The sequence below is a fragment of the Hemiscyllium ocellatum genome, chromosome 2, assembly GCF_020745735.1.
Source record: "Hemiscyllium ocellatum isolate sHemOce1 chromosome 2, sHemOce1.pat.X.cur, whole genome shotgun sequence".
NCBI lineage: Eukaryota > Metazoa > Chordata > Chondrichthyes > Orectolobiformes > Hemiscylliidae > Hemiscyllium > Hemiscyllium ocellatum.
In genome coordinates, this window is record NC_083402.1 from 32,662,576 (window position 1) to 32,682,433 (window position 19,858).

At 42.2% G+C, this 19,858-nt stretch overlaps 1 protein-coding gene across 2 annotated transcripts in view; it reads left to right on the forward strand.

Annotated features, from left to right (window-relative positions):
• LOC132822321 (microtubule-associated serine/threonine-protein kinase 4-like) overlaps window positions 1–19,858 on the forward strand; it is a 190,757-nt gene that overhangs the window by 154,576 nt on the left and 16,323 nt on the right. For both annotated transcript variants that reach the window (XM_060835555.1, XM_060835564.1), the window contains exons 17-20: window positions 4,360–4,482; window positions 8,970–9,082; window positions 11,536–11,684; window positions 13,822–14,042. In XM_060835555.1, coding sequence (XP_060691538.1) covers window positions 4,360–4,482; window positions 8,970–9,082; window positions 11,536–11,684; window positions 13,822–14,042 — 606 coding nt within the window. The remainder of the gene's footprint in view (window positions 1–4,359; window positions 4,483–8,969; window positions 9,083–11,535; window positions 11,685–13,821; window positions 14,043–19,858) is intronic.

A 19,858-nucleotide genomic window follows, 5' to 3' on the forward strand; every position in this document is an offset into this window, starting at 1 on the left:
TTATTGCTCATCCCAGAGGACACTTAAGAATCAACCATACTGCTGTGGGTCTGGAGTCGATTGTAATCAAGACCAGGTAAGGATGGAAGTTTCCTTCCCTAAGTGAACTAGTTGGATGATGACAATGGATTTGTGGTCATCATTAGACTCTTAATTCCAGATTCTTTGTTATTTAGAGAATGCAAATACCATCCGCCATGGGGGATTTCAAATCTCAGTCCCCAAAATATTACCTGGGTGTCTGGGACTTAACAGCCCAGTGATAATACCACAAGACCATTGCCACCCAATATATGGTAGTATATGTTTGGCGCACTCTTCCACAAATGGTAGTTGATACTGGATCTGTTGTTCATTTTAAATCTGTGATAGGTATTTTTTATTAAGCAAGTTCTTGAGGGATATGGGCCAAAGGTTGGTATTTAGATTTAGGTCACAGTCTATGATCTCATTGAATAGTAGAATAGGCTTGAAGGGCTGAATGGCCGACTTCTGTTCCTATAGAATCGGACTGCACAGGGGCAGGCCCTTTGGCCCAAACTGGTCCATACCGACCAAAATGTCCATCAACGCTAACCCCCATTTCCCTGCACTTGGCCCATATCCTTTAATTTTTTTCCTATCCATGTATTTGTCCAAATGCCTTGTAAGTGTTGTTAAAAACTTCTACTGACAGCTCATCCCATTATGTTGAGATAGCTTGTTTTTGCTGAAATTGTGTAAAATCTCCCTGGTAGGTTGGTCATTTAGAGTTGCTACCTAATGTTGATTTGTTCATGCCTTCAAATGGTGCTGTTCAGTTATAATCATAGAGTCATAGTTCAGGAGAGTTTGTAACCATGTAATCTGGGATGTTAATCCTGATGCAGTAAATGGGTCCATTTATTTTATTAGCTCATAATTGAATTTTATGGCAAGTAGATTGAGCTATACTATTTTGATTAAAGCTTGAAGTGAGCAATTTATTAAGTAAAATGCAGAGTAAAGTGCCTGGGTATTGTTCCACAAATTTTTTTTATAGAATCTCACAACCTTATTTAATCTGCTAGTCAGCTCAGTACGAGGAATGCAGCTTGTTGCTAAAGACAGAAATTACTTTCAAATCAAAGTTTCAAACCTTGATAGACCGATTTTCCATTCAGTGAGTGTACTACAAGTGTGAACAAGCAGTGTATGACTGAATTTAGATAGTTTTCACAATTAGATTGAGAAATGGTATCCAAGCCTTCATGCTGAAGGCTGGTTTGTGATTAGCTAGTAGGGTCTGGAGGGTGTGCCTGAGGCTAGTTGAACCCTGGGGACAAGTAGTGGTTATATGTCAATTGACACTGTTTAGATAAGAAGTGAAATGGTTCAGGTGCTCTTGTGGTACAGTGGTCGTAAGTCTTACCTGAGTCAGGAGACCCTGGTTGAAGTCTCACCTGCTTCAGAGGTGCGTTATAACATTCTCTGGACAGGTTTATTAGAACATACTATGGGGAATAGTTCCTTTAGTGCCGTTCTAGTGTCCTTACCTCTGGACTAGGAGACCTGGCTTTAAGTCCCACTGGCTTCAGAGGGGCATAATAGCACCGCTGAACAAGTCGATTAGGAAAATATCTGTAACGGTCTGAAAAGTGTAACAAGGTCAGCCAGGTGGACCTCATAGAAAATGGGTTCCCTGATTGGTGTTATTAATCTAGTCCAGTCATAGAGACATACAGCACAGAAACAGACCCTTCGGTCCAACCCGTCCAACCCAATCTAGTCCCACCTGCCAGTACCCGGCCCATATCCCTCCAAACCCTTCCTATTCATATACCCATCTAGATGCCTTTTAAATGTTGCAATTGTACCAGCCTCCACCACTTCCTCTGGCAGCACGTTCCAGAGCCCTGGCTGACAGATAAAAACAAGAATGGCAGACAGTCTGCTCACTCTGACAGCTGGCTCTGAGGGAGGTGGATCAGTGTCAAGGCCTCTCCATGTGTGAAGAAAGTGTAACTTGGTGATGGAATACTGGCCTCTGTGGACTTAGTTCAAACAGGTTGATTAAAATTCTCTACAGACGTACATTTGTGGGGAATGGCTCTTTTCATGCAATAGTGGCACCACCCCATCTCTGGTCCTGAAGGTTCAGGTTCTACCTACCCCAGTGATGTGCCATCACATGTCTGAAGAGATTGATTGGAATTGTTTTCTGGTGAACATGTAATGAAGCTGGAGTTGGAAAAAAATCTCAGAAAAGCACATGCCTGGACCCTGTTTTGTTATTATTTAATTCCAGTGTTTGACAATCTGGTCAGATTATGATTGCATTCCTATTCTGCATGCACGTGAATCAGTAAGAACATTGTCATCTGTTATATTCTTACAGATTTTTAGTATCAGTCTTTGGGTTTTTGAATAAGTAGCCAAGCTTCGGAAAACTGTCTTTACTTCAGCATCAGGAGAGTTTCAGAAACATAGAGGCTTGTTGCAAATGTCAGCCTATCTAGGCAGTGTTGGTTCTTTCCTAAGCATTCCAAAAAAAAATCCCACTACCTTTCTCTCTTTCTTCATAGTCTCCGTAGACCAAGTATTGTCTTCCATTCAAGCTGCTATCTAACTTTTCTTTAAAAGATACTTCAAGTCTTTGTTCTAATAATCTGCCGAATAACTAGTTCATCTAACTTCCCTCGTCACTCTTGGTGTAAATATGATTACAAATTAGTGGCACACACCACTACTCTTAACCACTGCATCCACTCTGCATCATCACTAACCACTCTGTAGCTCTTGAGAGTCCACTGCATCCACTCTGCATCATCACTAACCACTCTGTAGCTACTGAGAGTCATAGAGAGCAAGCTTTTCTAAAGCTTGGCTATTTATTCAAAAACTCAAAGACTGACACTGAAAAGCTGTAAGAAATAACAGATGACAATGTTCTTACTGATTTGCATGTATGCAAACAAGTAGAAGTTGACACAAGGAGATTTTATATAAGAATAAGGTATGAGTGATATTCTGATTGTAAAAAGAAAAAAATATGGAAACTGTAAATTTCCAAACCCAAATTTGTTTGACTGACCCCACTTACCCTTTCTGATAAACAGTGCTTATCACTGCTCTTGTATCTCCATCAGGTCACTCAGTGTTAATTACATTATATACAAGCAAGACACTGTCACCAACAATCTTCCTGTGTCCAGTTGCAATGATATTCCGATTTCTACTGAAAATTGGTTCATGAATGGAGAACCTTATTGTCTTGTCCATTTCCCACCCTGCCCACAGTGACAATCTGGTCCTCATTGCCCTGTAAATCCTAGCACCACCACTTCTGAGCACCTTATCTTGCTCCACTTCCTGCTTCCCAGTTAAAGTTCGAGTTGTCTTCAATCCCACACTATCACTGTGGGGTGGAGGGGAAATATAAAATCCAGGAGGCAACACCAATAGTACGAATAAACATTGCGCCTAATGTCCCTTGTGACTGTGACTCTGGTACATGATCCTTCCTCTCCATGCTCCACAGTCTTTGATACATTCATTCTTCACACTATCCTTATCTAACATTCATTCATTATCCAGTTTGGTAAGAGTGCCCTCACTTGGTTCCACCATTTCCCATTCAATCATAGCCAGCGCCTTTTCTTCCACCTCAGTTCGCGCATCGGTCCTTATCCCAGCACAGCCAATTTATTGCTGAAACTCTCAACTATACATTATCTGCATCAGATTTTATTATTCCAGTGCTTTCTTAGCTGCTCCACTCCTGTTTCCTACCCAAAAGTTTGTTGTCCATGTCATATTTCACTTCACATACCCCTTTGCCATTGCTATAATCCAAATTGACCTACTCTGGCTCCTCTATTCCCTCACCTCAGATTTAGAATTGTCATCCTCCCATTTAAACTCTATGTCTTTAGGCTCCTGCGGTGCTCCCCTAACTCTGGCCTTGTGGACTCTCCCCCATCGGTCACCACAGTGCTGAGGGCTGGAGCTGCAGCTGTCTGGGCTCCCAGGTTGACACTCCCTCCGCACCTCAACCTCCTCTTTTCAGTTTATCCTTAAAACCTGCTCATTTAATTGAGCTTGTGACAAGTCTTCCTGGTTTTTCCTCATTTCACCTTTCCCCACTTGAGAGGATTATGATTTTGTAAAACAGCTTGGGATGGAAAGTATTTCTACACAAGTCACACACAGTACAAATTTAAGTTGCATTACAGCTTGGTAGCAATATCTATGGGATCAGATTGTATTTGGTGAATGTTAAAGACACGTCAGTCATTGTGATCGTGTCCTTCGTTCAGCCTTCTATTTGAAATGCTTTTAAACATGAGACTTTTCCCTGGTTTTGACAGTTGCTTTTTCTTTGCTCTCTTGCTCTGCCAGGTGGTGCCTATGAGGTAAAGCAGCACAATTTTTTCCGAGGCTTGGACTGGAATGGTTTATTGAGACAGAAAGCGGAATTTATTCCTCAGTTGGAATCAGAGGATGACACCAGCTATTTTGACAGTAAGTGTTAGAAGTGCTAAGTCTCCTTTTGTGATAAGATCGTTGTGAACTTCCTAGATAAAATGTTGCAGATTAAAGGCATTGCCTAATTTCCATACTTTCAGTGATAGCTGGTTTATTATCAAACTACCATAATGATTCAACACTCTGACTTCATTAATAGAATGCAATACATTCTATTAGTATCTCTACAGTATCACACAAATGGGCTATTTCATTTGAAACATTTCCACAATCTGCATTCAATGATGTAATGTGGTCTGGAAGAAGTCCTGTGCGAGAAATGAAATGAATTTTTAGCTCAGCTTTGAACCCTGAGAAAGGATTAAACAGATGAAAGCTGAGATGCCGGCCAAGCCCCCCCCATGAACCTCACCAGGGAGAGGCTAAGAGAATTGGACTGTCCGAATCTGTCCTCATGCCCCAATGAGCTATCACCTGAGTCAATGGGGAAAGGGAGCTACCAACTTGGACACATTGTATGGTCCCTCACAACTCGATAAGTCATCAGGAATGGAAGGGCGTTTTGCAAGGGCCTTTCAAACTAGCAAGTGGAGGACCAGGCAAGGCCTAACTTTTCATGGTAAGATTTTGTTTTGAAAAGGGGAACAAGCTGCCAGTTCTGTCCTCTTTGTAGCTATGTTCTCTTCCTACCAGCTGCACCTGGCAGGAACACTACAATGGGGGTTTCCTCCTTTTAGATTACCAGCCAAAGTAATAATCAAGCCAAAATACCGAAAAGAATCTGTCTTGTCACACCAGCTGGTTTACAAATATATCGACTTGGAATGGAATTAGGCCATTCAGCCCTTCAGCACTTCAAGCCTGCTCAGCATTCAGTAAGATCATGTGAAACACAAACGTTCCTGTTGTCCTAATAATATTTGGATCCTGTGTCTAATTAGGACCCCACTTATCTCTGCCTTAAAAATATTCTATTAATCCCATCTCCACTGCCTTGGATGTTGAGTGACCCTCTAAGAAAACATGTTTCCACCCACCTCTGTCCTAAAGGTGCAGCCTTTGTCCAGTCATTCTGGATTCACCCACAGAAGAGGGATATATTTCCCTCCCCACCCCTGTCCGCCTTTCGCAAAGACCGTTCCCTCCGTGACTACCTGGTCAGGTCCACACCCCCTCCCCCCCACCCCACGACCCACCCTCCCATTCCTGGCACTTTCCCCTGCCACCGCAGGAAATGTAAAACCTGTGCCCACACCTCCTCCCTCACCTCTATCCAAGGCCCTAAAGGAGTCTTCCACATCCATCAAAGTTTTACCTGCACATTCACTAATATCATTTATTGTATCTGTTGGTCCCGATGTGGTCTCCTCTACATTGGGGAGACTGGGCGCCTCCTAGCAGAGCGCTTTAGGGAACATCTCTGGGACACCCGCACCAATCAACCACACCGCCCCGTGGCTCAACATTTTAACTCCCCCTCCACTCTGCCGAGGACATGGAGGTCCTGGGCCTCCTTTACCACCGCTCCCTCAACACCAGACGCCTGGAGGAAGAACGCCTCATCTTCCGCCTCGGAACACTTCAACCCCAGGGCATCAATGTGGACTTCAACAGTTTCCTCATTTCCCCTTCCCCCACCTCACCCTAGTTCCAAACTTCCAGCTCAGCACTGTCCCCATGACTTGTCCTACCTGCTCCTTTTCCACCTATCCACTCCACCCTCTCCTCCCTGACCTATCACCTTCATCCTCTCCCCCACTCACCCATTGTACTCTATGCTACTTTCTCCCCAACCCCACCCTCCTCTCTCTCCACACTTATCTCTCCACGCTTTAGGCTCACTGTCTTTATTCCTGATGAAGGGCTTTTGCCCGAAACATCGATTTCGCTGCTTGAACTGCTGTGCTCTTCCAGCACCACTAATCCAGAATTTGGTTTCCAGCATCTGCAGTCATTGTTTTTACCTCACAGAAATAAATGTCCTCTCCACGTCTGCCTAGTCAACATGATTCCGGCTCAGCACTCTTACCTTTGGAAGTCAGTGCTGTGATTGGCTTACTGATACTGATTGCCATAGGTGGATCTTTGGAGTGGCTGGACAGGCAGAGCCATGCAGCTTAACGGAACATTCTTCAGCTTTCAATCAAATCACTTTCTAAATTGTCATGAAAACAGGCCCATCCTCTCCGATCTTTCCTCCTAAAACTAGCTGCTTATTCCAGGTATCCATCTAGAAAACGTTCTCCTGAGCCACTCCCAATGTATTTACATCCTTCCTTCAATAATTCCCCCCTCAGGTGACTGTCTGTGTGGAGTTTGCACATTCTCCCCGTGTCTGCGTGGGTTTCCTCCGGGTGCTCCGGTTTCCTCCCACACTCCAAAGATGTGCAGGTTAGGTGAATTGGCCATGCTAAATTGCCCGTAGTGTTAGGTGAAGGGGTAAATGTAGGGGAATGGGTGGGTTGCGCTTCGGCGGGTCGGTGTGGACTTGTTGGGCCGAAGGGCCTGTTTCCACACTGTAAGTCTAATCTAATCTAATCTAACCCATGCAGTTTTCAAGATCTGGTCTCGCCATCATTGTATAACTGGAGCATATCATCCTCCCATTTGTATTCAATTGCTCTCTTAATAAAGGCTAGCAGCCTGGTAGTCTTCCTGATGACATGCTGTACCTGGATACCAGTCATTTTGTGACTCGTGCATTTGAATATCTAGACCCTTCTGCACCTCAGAATTCTGAAATCATTCCCTGTTTAAGTTGTGTTTTTATTCTATCTGCCAAAGTGAACAACTTCACACTTTCTCACATTGGGCTTCCTCTGCCAGAATTTTGCCCACTCACTTAACCTAATCATAATGATCTGCATCCTTGTTATATTGTCTTCATGACATCAGATCCTGGCTCTGACCTGTCTTGTAAGATCTTTATCATCTGCACATTTAGCCATCATACTTTTGATTGCCTTATGCCAGTCATGGATATAAATTGTAGAAACATGAGGACCCAGCAAAGATCCCAGCTGCATTTTCAGAAGAGTTGGTGAAGATGAAGTATTTGCAACCAGAGATCATGACATGCAGAGTATAGTCCTAGTGGGGAACAGGCTGCCTGTCTATGCTGGCAAATCCCACCGGTGTTCCTAATCGACCCTCCAGTGAGCAGTTAATTATCCAGATTGACTATTTGCTGCTGCAGGGCAGGTGGACTTATGCAGGTGTTAACCTGCCTGTGAGGATATTATCCCCTGGGCAAGAATCTATCAAGCCACTGATGCAGTTCCTTTTCTGAGATTCCTCCCAGGACTGGGACGATTCTGCCCATTAGCTCAAATCCCATGCCAATGTGACATTTACCTATGCCTATGTGACATCTAGGTGGAGCACAGTGGCTCAATGGTTAGCACCGCTGCCTTCCAGTGTCAGAGACCCAGGTTCAATTCCACCCTCTGGTAACTGTCTACATGGAGTTTGCACATTCTGTCAGTCTCTGCACAGGATTCCTCTGGGTGCTCCAGTTTCCTCCCACAGACCAAAGAAGTGCAGGTCAGGTGAATTGCTCATAAGTGTCCAGGGATGTACAGGCCAGGTGGATTAGCCATGGGAAATGCAGGGTTACAGGGATAGCGGGAGGGAGCTGGGCAGTTTGGATGGGATGCTCTTCGGAGGGTCAGAGTGGATTTGATGGGCCGAATGGCCTGCTTCCACACTGTAGGGATTCTAAGATTTACCAAATTGCAAAGTAACAGAAACTGTTTACAGGCATCATGCCCACTGGTAGGCAGGCTTTTCGAAATGATAATCCAGAACAAAACAATCACTTGGACTAATTAGGGTAGTCAACAAAGGATTTTTTTTTTCCTTTTTTTTGTGGCCCAGCCAGCTGAGAATCAGTCCTATAAACTGAGGAGATTCTAAATCTCTTTTTTCTTACTTCTTTCTTCATTCCCCACATACCGTTCTAACAGCAGTTGTGCATATTGTGTATGTACAGGGGTGAGATACAGTGAAAGACAACAGGTGAACAAAGGATTGTTAAGAGTGAATTAGTTTTAATTTATTTGATGGTATTTGGCTGAGGTAACAAAGAAATCTGATGAGGGTAATGTAGTTGTTGCGGCATACCTTAACGTCCAGAAGTCCTTTGGTAAAGTGCCATATAAGAAGCGTATCAGCAGAGTTGAGGATCATACAATCAAAGGGATAGAGGCAACATAAGAAAAAATGCTTTGTTCTGCAGCAGGTGGTTGGGATCTGGAATGTATGTTCTGGGAATCTGGTTGATTCAATTGCAACTTTCCTAAGGGATTTGGATAATAATCTGAAGGGAACTCCTTCACATGGCTACAGGATAAGGGATTAGCCAAGCAACCCTTATAGAGAGACAACATAGTCACAACAGGCTGAATGGTGGCCTCCTGTGTTATTCCTATCCTATGATGTGATGTTACACAAGTGCAAGTATGTATGCTTTTGATTTTGCCTGATAAGTTCTGCGACACTTCGATTTGTTTTCTCTAATTTAGCTCGGTCTGAAAGATACCACCATATGGAAACTGAAGAAGAGGATGAGACAAATGAGGAGAATTTTAATTTGGAAATAGGACAGTTTTCATCATGCTCCCATCGGTTTAACAAAGTGAGTACAGCCAAATGGCACCTTCCTGCATTGCTGATGTATATTTTTCAAATGCATTTTGTGAGATGGCCCACCCCTTTCTGACTCTGCATATTGTAGTTTGAAAACTTCAGACAGGAGTTTCTCGCCCACTTGTACACAGATGGCACCCAGCTCCACCTCCTGGTACCACAGCAGGTTTCAGCTCCTTTGAATGAACTGTAATCTTAGCAGTTATATTTCAGACCAGAGTCATCTTTGAACCCTACCTCAAACTCTGTACCTTAACCACTGACTCCATCCTCCTCCTTGGCTACTGTCTCAGCTTAGCCAGACTGTTTGTTTGCAATCTGTTTGACTTTAAGAATACTCTCTCTTTATAAAATAAGACCATCCCCCTTCTGTCAGCCATGACCTCAGAGGAACCACAATCATCCGGCATTTGATTATCCGAATTTTGGATTATCCTGCAAGAGAACAAGGTCCTGATGCTTGGCTAAACTGTGTTATCTGGCATTCGATTATCTGAATAAAATACTCCCCACCTGTGTCGTTCGGATAATTGAGGTTCCTCTGCATATCTGTGATACCTCTTTGTCAGATCTGTTCAGCTCATCCAGTTCCCTGCCATCTCTCTGTATTCCTGCAAAATGTTACCTCTTCAGATCAATCTGCAGTTTGCTTTTGCTAGCCTTGATTGAATTGGCCTTTGCTACAATCTCAGGCCATGCGCTGCAGAATTGATTCACAATGTAAGGCATAGTCTTTCCTATGGTAAAAACAAGGACTGCAGATGCCTGGAAACCAGAGTCTAGATTATAGTGGTGCTGGAAAAGGACAGCAGGTCAGGCAGCATCCGAGGAGCAGGAAAATCGACGTTCCGGGCAAAGGCCCTTCAGTAGGAATAGATCTAATGTTACCTCTAGTTCTTATGGCAGTCATTCTAACTCTCTGTCATCTAGTGTCCCATCCTTTTTTCAATGGGAACAATGTTTCCCTATTTATTCTATCCAAACCCCCTGTGATTTTGTATTCCTCTATTACATTTCCTCCTAGCCTTCTCTTCTGTAAAGAAAATGCTCCAGGCTTCTCCAATTTGTTCTTGTAACTGAAATGTCTCAACCCTGGAAGCATTCTCATCTTTTGTGCATCATTTTCAATGCCTTTACGTCATCGCTAAACTATGGGGCCGAGAATTGGACACACTACCCTAGCTGAGTTTGAGCCAATGATTTGTACAGGACATCAGTAAGGCACTTTTGGAGTACTGCGTACAGTTCTGTATATGGGAAGAGTATATTAAATTGGAGAGGGTTCAGAAAAGATTTATCAGGACTTTGTTGGGACTGAGGGTTTGAGTTATAAGCATAGGCTGGGACTTCTTTCACTGGAGCGTAGGAAATTGAGGGCTGACCTTTATCAAGGTTTTTTTATAGTCACGAGGGGCATAGATAAGGTGATTAGCAAATGTTTCCCTATGGTGGGGGGAGTGCAAAAATAGGGGTCATATTTTTAAGGTGAGAGGAGAGAGAGATTTAAAAAGGACACTTGAGGCAACTTTTTCAGACACACATTGGTTTGTATGTGGAATGAACTGCCAGAGGAAGTGGTTGATGGGTCCAGTTACAATATGTAAAAGACATTCGGATAGATACATGAAGTAGGAAAGGTTTAGAAGGATATGGACCAAATACAGGCAAGTGGGACAAGTTCAGTTTGGGAAACCTGTTCAGCATGAACGTGTTGGATCGAAGGGATTATTTCGATGTTGCATGGCTCTACAACTCTACCCAAGACTAAGTGCCACTTTTTCAATGATTTGTGCTTATATATGGTCGCTCTGCTGCTGTATTCCCATTTAGAATCATACCCTATGTTTTATATTAACCCTTTTGTTTAACATTTCCTTTTCTTGTTGTTCCTTCCAAGATATCTCACTTCACATTTCTCAGCATTGAATTTCATCCGCCACTGAAAGGCTCAGCTATACTTCCAGCCTCTTTCAACTTCTGCTCAACCATAGTTGCTGCCACTATAATGTTCTCTTGATGTTTACATGGCACTGTGATACCATCTTCAGCAAAATGATGGCATGCAGTTTGAAATACTGGAGGGGTTCTGTCCTTTCTGGCCTTTACAAACTATATCTTTTGCTTCCATTATAAGTAATCCAGTTATATGTAATAAATATGTAGCCATGATGTGACTCGAAAGAATATAAGCTATGCCAATTGATCTGTATATTAGAGACTTGTAGGTACACAATTTGTTCCTTTATATTGGATTTGGTTAAAAGTCTAGTTTTTCTTGAATTGACACTTCAAGGATTTGCTTCATTAAAATATAAATGGAGAATCTCTTCCACCAGTGTTGCTTTTACTGTATTTTAAAACAGAGTTATTCTGTGTGAATATTTCTTCTAGAATGTTTAATTAGACAAAAAGTATATTAGTCAAATTGTCATCTCTTGTCAGGTTTACAAAAGCATGGACCGAATCTCTCATGTTGATGAGAAAAGATATTCTGAAAACATCCGAGAGGAAAAGGATAATGCAGGCGGGAAGCTAAAAAAGGCTAACACGTTGCATGTTGATTCAATTATTTGGATTCCCGATTCTGAAATGTAAGTGTGTAAATCTGTGCATAATCCTTCCTTGTTAGTTTTTCATTGAGTTTCAAGTAGTTTTAAAATGTACAGTATATCTGACACCTCGGTTAAGTAAATAAAACTAGTTTATAACCATGGGTAGCAGTGCTGGTTGCAAAGTAATCAAAAGTTGGAAATGAAATCTGCAGATATATTGGACATTCAGGAGTTAGGAAGAAAGGAGGAGGAGAGGTAGTTGGGCACCTAACATGGAAAGGGGGCCCTGAAGATGAATGTCTTTTTTTGCTCCCTTCAGCAGCCCAAGCAGGTTGACCTCCCAACCATCTTCTGATGTCATGAACACCCCTCACCAACCTCCAAATGGAGACCTGATGAGAAGCGGCACTTGAGTGATTGATAATTGGCCACTAAAGGTCCTGAGCCACCATAGGAATCCCAACCGCCCAACAATTGATTGCTAGAGGGACTATTCCAGGAAAATTGATGGTACTAAAAGCTGATGCATTCCCTGAACCTGATGGCCAAAGATCCTGCTGAATTGGAAAACCATGAATATGACCCTTCTATTCAAGAAAGGAGGAACACTGAGCAGAAAACCTCAGGCCATTTAATCTAAGATCTATCTTTGGGAAACTGCTAAATTTAAGAAGTAGAAACAAAATCATTATAGAATCCTATAGAGATGAAAGCATCTACAGAAGGGATTTCATGTTCATCAAATTTATTAGAGTTCTTTTGAGGGCATGCCATGAAGAACAATGAGGTGTAATGCATGTGGATTTCCAAAAATATATTTGATAAGGTTCTACAACAAAGATTGCTCCACAAGGTTTGAGGTAATTGTGGTGATGATGATGATGATGAATGTTGAATGGATAGAGGATTGGCTATCTTAGAACATAGAACATAGAAAAATACAGCGCAGTACAGGCCCTTCGGCCCTCGATGTTGCGCCGATCCAAGCCCACCTAACCTACACTAGCCCACTTTCCTCCATATGCCTATCCAATGCCCATTTAAATGCCCATAAAGAGGGAGAGTCCACCACTGCTACTGGCAGGGCATTCCATGAACTCTCAACTCGCTTACAAAAGAATCTACCCCTAACGTCTGTCCTATATCTACCACCCCTTAATTTAAAGCTATGCCCCCTCATAATATCTGACTCCAGGAAACAAAGTCAGGGTGAATAGTTCTTTTCACATGGCAAAATGTAACTAGTGAAGTTCAACATGGATCAATATTGGGACCTCACATTTTTTATCTATGATAATAACTTGCACGATGAGACAGAGTGTATTGGAGGCAGATTTGTTGACAGTAGGAAGGTATGTAGGAAGCTAAGTCATGGGGAGGACTCAATCTTTGAATGGATTTGGATAGATTAAATGGCAGGTGAAGTATAATGTTGGAAATGGAAAGATTTGCTCCTTTGGTGAGATTATTAGGAAAGCAATGACCTTCCATCTTCTGAATAACTCAAGTTTAAATTTTTCAGTTTTCAAACAAAAACCTTTCTCTGTTTTCACAACGTTCAGCTTGGATATGGAGGGGTTTTCTTACAAGGAGAGGTTGAGCTGATTGGGCCTGCACTAATTGGAAATTAGAAGCCTAAGAGGTGACCTTATTTAGATATCTAAGATTCTGAGGGGACCTTGACGTGACCGATTGGGAGGGGTTGTTTCCCCTTGTTAGAGAGTCCATAACTAGAGGGCATGACCTCAGAGGATGAGGAAGAATTTCTCCTTTGAGGGTAATGAGTCTGTGGAGATCCTTATCTCAGAGAGTTGTCGAAGATAAGATGTTAAGTATATTTAGGGCTGAGACAGATGATCTATAATCAGTAAGAGAATCGAGGGCTATGGGGGAAAGGCAGGAAAGTGGAGTCGAGAGTGATCAGATCAGCAAGGATTTATTGAATGAGAGATCAGACTTAAAGGGCTGAATGGCCTACATTTGCTCCTGTCTGTTATGGTCTAGTCCAGTCATTCTCACAAACATAAGTCACACTCCCAGATTTTGGAAACTGGGTATACAATTCTCTACGATTGGCTTTTTAAATATTAATACAAAGGACGCAATTCCAGACATTGTAGTAAAGCAGAAGTCCTGTATGTTAGAACATGATATATTGTGTTTCTGCCACCTTCAGGCAACACCTATCTCTAACTCAAACGTCAAGTAGTGAGAACAGCAACTGTTACCAGCGTTCTGGGATGCTCCCAAGCTTTGCAATTTCTGCTGAGGACGATGAATCTTTGTCTCAGGAAGATTCTCACAGGGACCAGGACAAGATCATGTTTTCCATAGGGACATCTCAGGATGAGATTGATGCAACCACTCCCAGCACCATCAGCAGCTCAACTCTTTCAGGTACAACATTTTAAAGAAAAATATTTGAATGCGAGAGGCAATGTGAGACTAGAATCATATGTCCAACAGTCCAGAGCCATTCAAGCCTTTGCCTGAAAGCCAGGTGGCATTTTTACAAGTCAGTAACTTTCCTAGTCATTTGCAGGTTGACTTTAATTCACAATATGTCATGGACCCATTCACTCTGGTCTGCTATTTCAATTCCGTAACCAGTCTGTTCCTATTCCAATCAACTGGCTGTCAGAACTGCTCATTACTACAAAATATGTAGTACCAAAGTAGAACTAGAGATTAATGAACACTTCAAAATTTTATTTTGTTTTATATATAGAATACTTGCTAAATGATTTAAATTTAGAGATACTGTGATATACAGAGGAACTTCGATTATCCAGCATTTGATTATCTGAACTTCAGATTATCCAGACAAAATCGCACAGTCCCGCTACTTGTGTTATCCAGCATTCGATTATCCGAACAAAATACTCCCCGCCCGTGTCGAGGTGATCAACAGTCATTTTGATAACTAATATTTTAGCCCCATTTCTAGTTTCTACCCTCACATTAATAAGTGGAAAGTTAATCAGTACATTTTGGAAAGAATATGTAAAACAGCCTGGGTTAAGATCAAGATGAAAACTAGATCTGTACTTAACATTCCCATTCAATGAGTAACTCTCACAGACAAACCCTGTAAGTTGTATGGGGTAATTACAAACTATCGTTAGCATCATCGCAGATCTTCAAAACACTGAAGTTGTATCAAGTATAAGCAGTAGAAGCAAAAGATCCCTCAAGCTTGCTGGTCCATTGAACACAATCATGGTTGATCTATTACTTCACCTTCAGTTTTGTGCCTGCTGTTCATATCTCCAGATTCCCTGAGTGATCAAAAATCTGTCCATCTCAACCTTAACTATACCCCAACATTAGGGCATCAACAACTCTCTGGGATAAAGAAATCCAAACACTTAACATTACTTTCAGCCAAGAAATTTCTCATTTCAATCCTAAATGATTCAACTCCTTAGCCTAAAAACATACCCATGGTGTTCAGATTCCCGAATCAGGAATAACTACCTCTCGGTGTTGATCCTGATGAATCTTGGATGAAATCAGCTCTCATTCCTCAACCCCAGAAAATGTGGGTTCAATTTATCCAGCATCAGGTCATAGGGCACCCCTCTTATTCCAGGAATCATTTGAGTGAATCTTCGTTATGCTGCCTCCAAATAAATTTATCCTCCATTAGCAGTGGAAGAAAGAATAAAGCGGTCTTGTAAAAATTGTACAGGATTTTGATGGGACTGCACCTGGACTAATGTGTGCAGTTTTAGCCTCCCTCCCTGTAGAAAGATGCATTTTCCTTGGAGAAGGTTCTCTAGATTGGGTCTGCGAGGAGCTCGTTGTTCAATGGGGATTGATAGAGTAAAATGGGTCTTTCCCTCCTGGGGTTGAGAACAGTGAGAGATGATCTCACTGAAAGGGTACGTGCTGACGGGCTGTTTCACTGACTTGATATCTGGAACATTAGGGCCGCGGCTTCAGGGGAAGGACTTTGTCATTTAAGACCAACCTGAGGAAATACCTCTTCACTAAAGCTGACAAAAAGATATACTTTAATGAAGCTTTTTGTCTTGTGAACAATTTTCAAGAATGTCACTTCAAAGGGAAAACCCACCTTGTATCTCATGAGAGGAACATGATGATTGGTTGACAAATGGACTCTGATAGAGGTGTTGCCATGGAGAATGCAACCAATAATACTGATTGACAGTTAATTGCAAGACATTGTTTAAATTTTAACTCTGATTGGTAAGGCCATTAAACACCAGATCATTGTCACCTATTTTGTTGACTTGAAGCAATGATAGAATGTATACATGTTCTTTTTGTTTGCAGATAGAATTTTATTGAATTCAAATCCTACCATTTATCTGGGTGGGATTCGAACCCAGGCCCCCAGAGACCTGGGTCTCTGGATTAATAGTTTAGCGATAACACCATTAGGCCACAGCCTCCCCTTTATTTCCAAAGTAAAGATTTTTCAAAGACACTGAGGGATGGAAAGCAATGCTGGCCTTGTCAGCAATGTCCAAATACCAAGGAAGATGAGAAAAAAATCCATTTCAGACAGGTTTGGGAGCTTATCTTTTGGGCCCACCTGAATATAGTATCAGATAGCAAGTTGTAGTCCAGGTGCCCTGTGCTGTTAGCTTTCTGTGTTTATTAACGATTCCATGTATCTCACTTCCTTTTAGACACTCTAAATATAAGCGGAGGTAGTGAGGGCTCGCATGTCCGTTAACTCTGCCACCTTTGCCTCCTTGTCACTATCTGTATACAAGATGCACATCTGTGAGGTCCCTTTCACCTTCATGTTGTTCAAATCTCTCAAAACACTTTTGTGTAATCATAGAATCCCTACAGTATGGGAACAGGCACTTCGGCCCAACAAATCCACACTGACCCTCCAAAGAGTAACTCACCCAGACCCTCATTAATGCACCTAACCAACACTTCCCATGACCAATTCACCTGACCCGCACATCTTTGGACTGTGGGAGGAAACTGGAGCACCCAGAGGAAACCCACGCAGACACGGGGAGAATGTACAAAATCCACACAGTCACCCGAGGCTGGAATCGAACCCAGGTCCCTGGCGCTGTGACGCAGCAGTGCTAACCACTGAGGCACTGTGCCGCCCAATTAATCTTGAATGTCAGTGAACATGAGAGGTCAACATTCTAATAATTTTGTGAGCTGTTCCTGTGCATCTCAAGAAGCATTACAGAATTTATCCTAGGCATCAGTTATGACTGGTGAGACCTTAAATTATCATTTGTCATTCCCCACTGGATTGTTCACGGACCTGTCAGTCAATAACTGGAGCGAGCACAATCTTCTCATGGGAAATAAGGCAGGGCAAGTGACTGAAGTGTTCGTAGTGGAGCAGTTTGGGACTAGTGATCATAATTCTATACTTTTAAAATAGTTTATGGAAAGGATAGATGTTGTATAAAATTAAAGTTCTAAATTGGAGCAAGGCCAATTTCGTAAGTATAAAACAAGAACTTTCAAAAGTTGATTGGGGGCAGGCTATTCGTAGATAAAGGGAAGTCTGGAAAGTGTGGGGGGCTTTTAAAAGTTAGATAACGAGAGTGCAGAGAAAGTATGTTCCTGTTGGAGTAAAGGGCAAGGCTGGTAGCAGTAGAGAACATTGGATGACTAGAAATACTGAGGCTCTAGTCATGAAGGAGGAGGGGGGTTAGTGTGTGGAACAGCTGGCAGGAGTATTCACTGATATCTTTAACCTCTCCTTATTTTGATCTGAAGTCTTCACCTACTTCAAGAAGACACCATAATTCCAGTGCCACCATAATCCTCAGTGTGAGTGCCCCACAAGGCTGCGTACTCAACCCCCTATTTTACACCTTATACACTCACTCATACTGTCAAATACTGCCCCAGCTCCATTGACAAGGTTCCTGATGACCCCACTATTGTTGGTTGGATCTCAAACAAGAATGAAACAGAATACAGGAAAAAGATTGAGTGCTTCTTGGCAAGGTATAAATACAACAATATCCCCATCAACATCAGCAAAATGAAGGAGCTGGTCATTGACTTTAGGAAGTGGAATGAGGCACGGCCCTGTCTGCATCAATGGTGCTGAGGTGGAGACAGTTGAGTGCGCCAAGTTCCTGGGAGTAATGGTCACCAGCAATCTATGGTATATTCTGCCTGCATAGCATGTAAAACACTTTTCACTGTATCTCAGTACATGACGACAATAAATAAAATCAGATGTGTCAGGTATGGACAGCTGAGATCAAGTGAAACTCATGCAGAGTATAAGGGGAGTAGGGGCATTCTTAAAAGGGATTTCAGGAGGGCAAAAAAGATGTATCATACAGCTTCGATAGATATGGTTAAGCAAACACCCAAGAGATTCTAGAAGTGCATTAAAGGCTAAGGAGTAGCTAGGGAGAGAATAGGGCCCCTTAAAGATCAATGATGTACCACAGGATATGAAGATACTAAATAGATATTTTGTATCAGTATTCGTAGAGTAAAGAGACATAGAAGCCAGGGAACTTGGGAAATAGTCATATCTTGGTAACAGTCCACATTATAGGAATGGGGGTTTCTGGACGTCTTAAAATACATAAAGTTAAATAAATTCCAGGGACCTGATCAAGTGTGTCCTAGGACATTGTGCGAAGCTAGGGAAGAAATTGCAGAGATGTTTGTATCATTGACAACCACAGGTGAGGTGCCAAAAGACTAGGGGGTGACTAATGTGTTTATTTTAAAGACAGGAAAGAAAAGCCAGGGGCATATAGGCCAGTGAGTCTGATATCAGTGTTGGCTTTGTCGTTGGAGGGTATTCTGTGCGAGACAATTTACATGCATTTGGAGAGGCAGAGCCAATTAGAGAGAGAATGGCTTTGTGCGTGGAAATCCTTTGTCACAAACTTAATTGAGTTTTGTGAGGATGTTACTAAGAGGGTAGATGAGGGTAAAGTGGTAGAGTTGTTTCCATGGACTTTAACAGGGCCTTTGACAAGGTAGACTGCTTCGTAAAATTAGATCACGTGAGATTCAGGGAGAGCTTGCCGATTGGATACAATATGGCTTGACGGTAAGAGACAGAGGGTGGTGGTAGAAGGTTGTCTTTCAGACTGGAGACCTGTGACCAGCAATGTTCCACACGGATTGGTGCTGGGTCCACTGTTTGTCATTTACATAAATGGTTTGAATGAGGATATAAGAAGCATAATTGGTAAGTTTGTGGATGACAGCAAAATTGATGCCATAATGGACAGGAAGAAGGTTATCTAAGATACAACGGGATCTTAATCAGCTGAGCCAGTTGGCTGAGGACTGGCAGACAGAGTTTAATTTAGATAAATGCGAGGTGTTGCATTTAGATGAGACAAACCATAACCGGATATACAAAATTAATGCTGGGAGTGTTATCAAAGACACTAGGGATACAGGTTCATAATTTCTGACAGTGGTATCAATGGTAGACAGGGTAGTGAAGAAGGCATTTGGTGTGCTTGCTTTCATTGGTCAGAGCGTTGAGTAAAGGACTTAGGATGTCATGTTGCGGTTATACAGGATGTTGGTGAGGCCACTTTTGGAGTACTGCATATAGTTCTGGTCACCCTGTTGTAGAATGGATTTTATTAAGCTGAAAAGGGTACAGAAGAGATTTACAAGGATGTTACTGATATGGGAGGTTTTGAGTTATAAGGAGAGGCTGGATAGGATGGAATTTTTTCTCTGGAACACAAGAGGTTGAGTATTGATTTCATAGAGGTTTATAAAATCATGAGAGAAGGTGAATAGCAAAGATCTTTTCCCCAAGGTGATCCAAAACAAGAGGGCATAAGTTTAAGGTGAGAGGGGCAACTTTTTCACACAGAGGGTTGTGTGTATATGGAATGAGCAGTCAGAGGAAGTGGTAGATGCAAGTGACAGTAAAAGACAGTTGGATAGATACATGGATAGGAAAGGTTTAGAGAGATATCGGCCAAATGTAGGCAAATGGAACTCATTTAATTTGGGATACCTTGTTGACATGGACCTGTTGGGTTAAAGGGTCTGTTTCTGTGCTGCATGACTCTATTAAATTGTGCAAGGTCCCTTTTTTATGGCTTGTGATTTGAGATGAAATCAGTTGCAATTTGCTGTGTTATCTAAATATTCATAAGTATTACCCCAGTGTGACACAATACTCCCTCAAGCTCACTAGCTTCTGTAATATGTAAATTCTTCAAGTTAGGGAAGCAAAATAGTATTTGTTT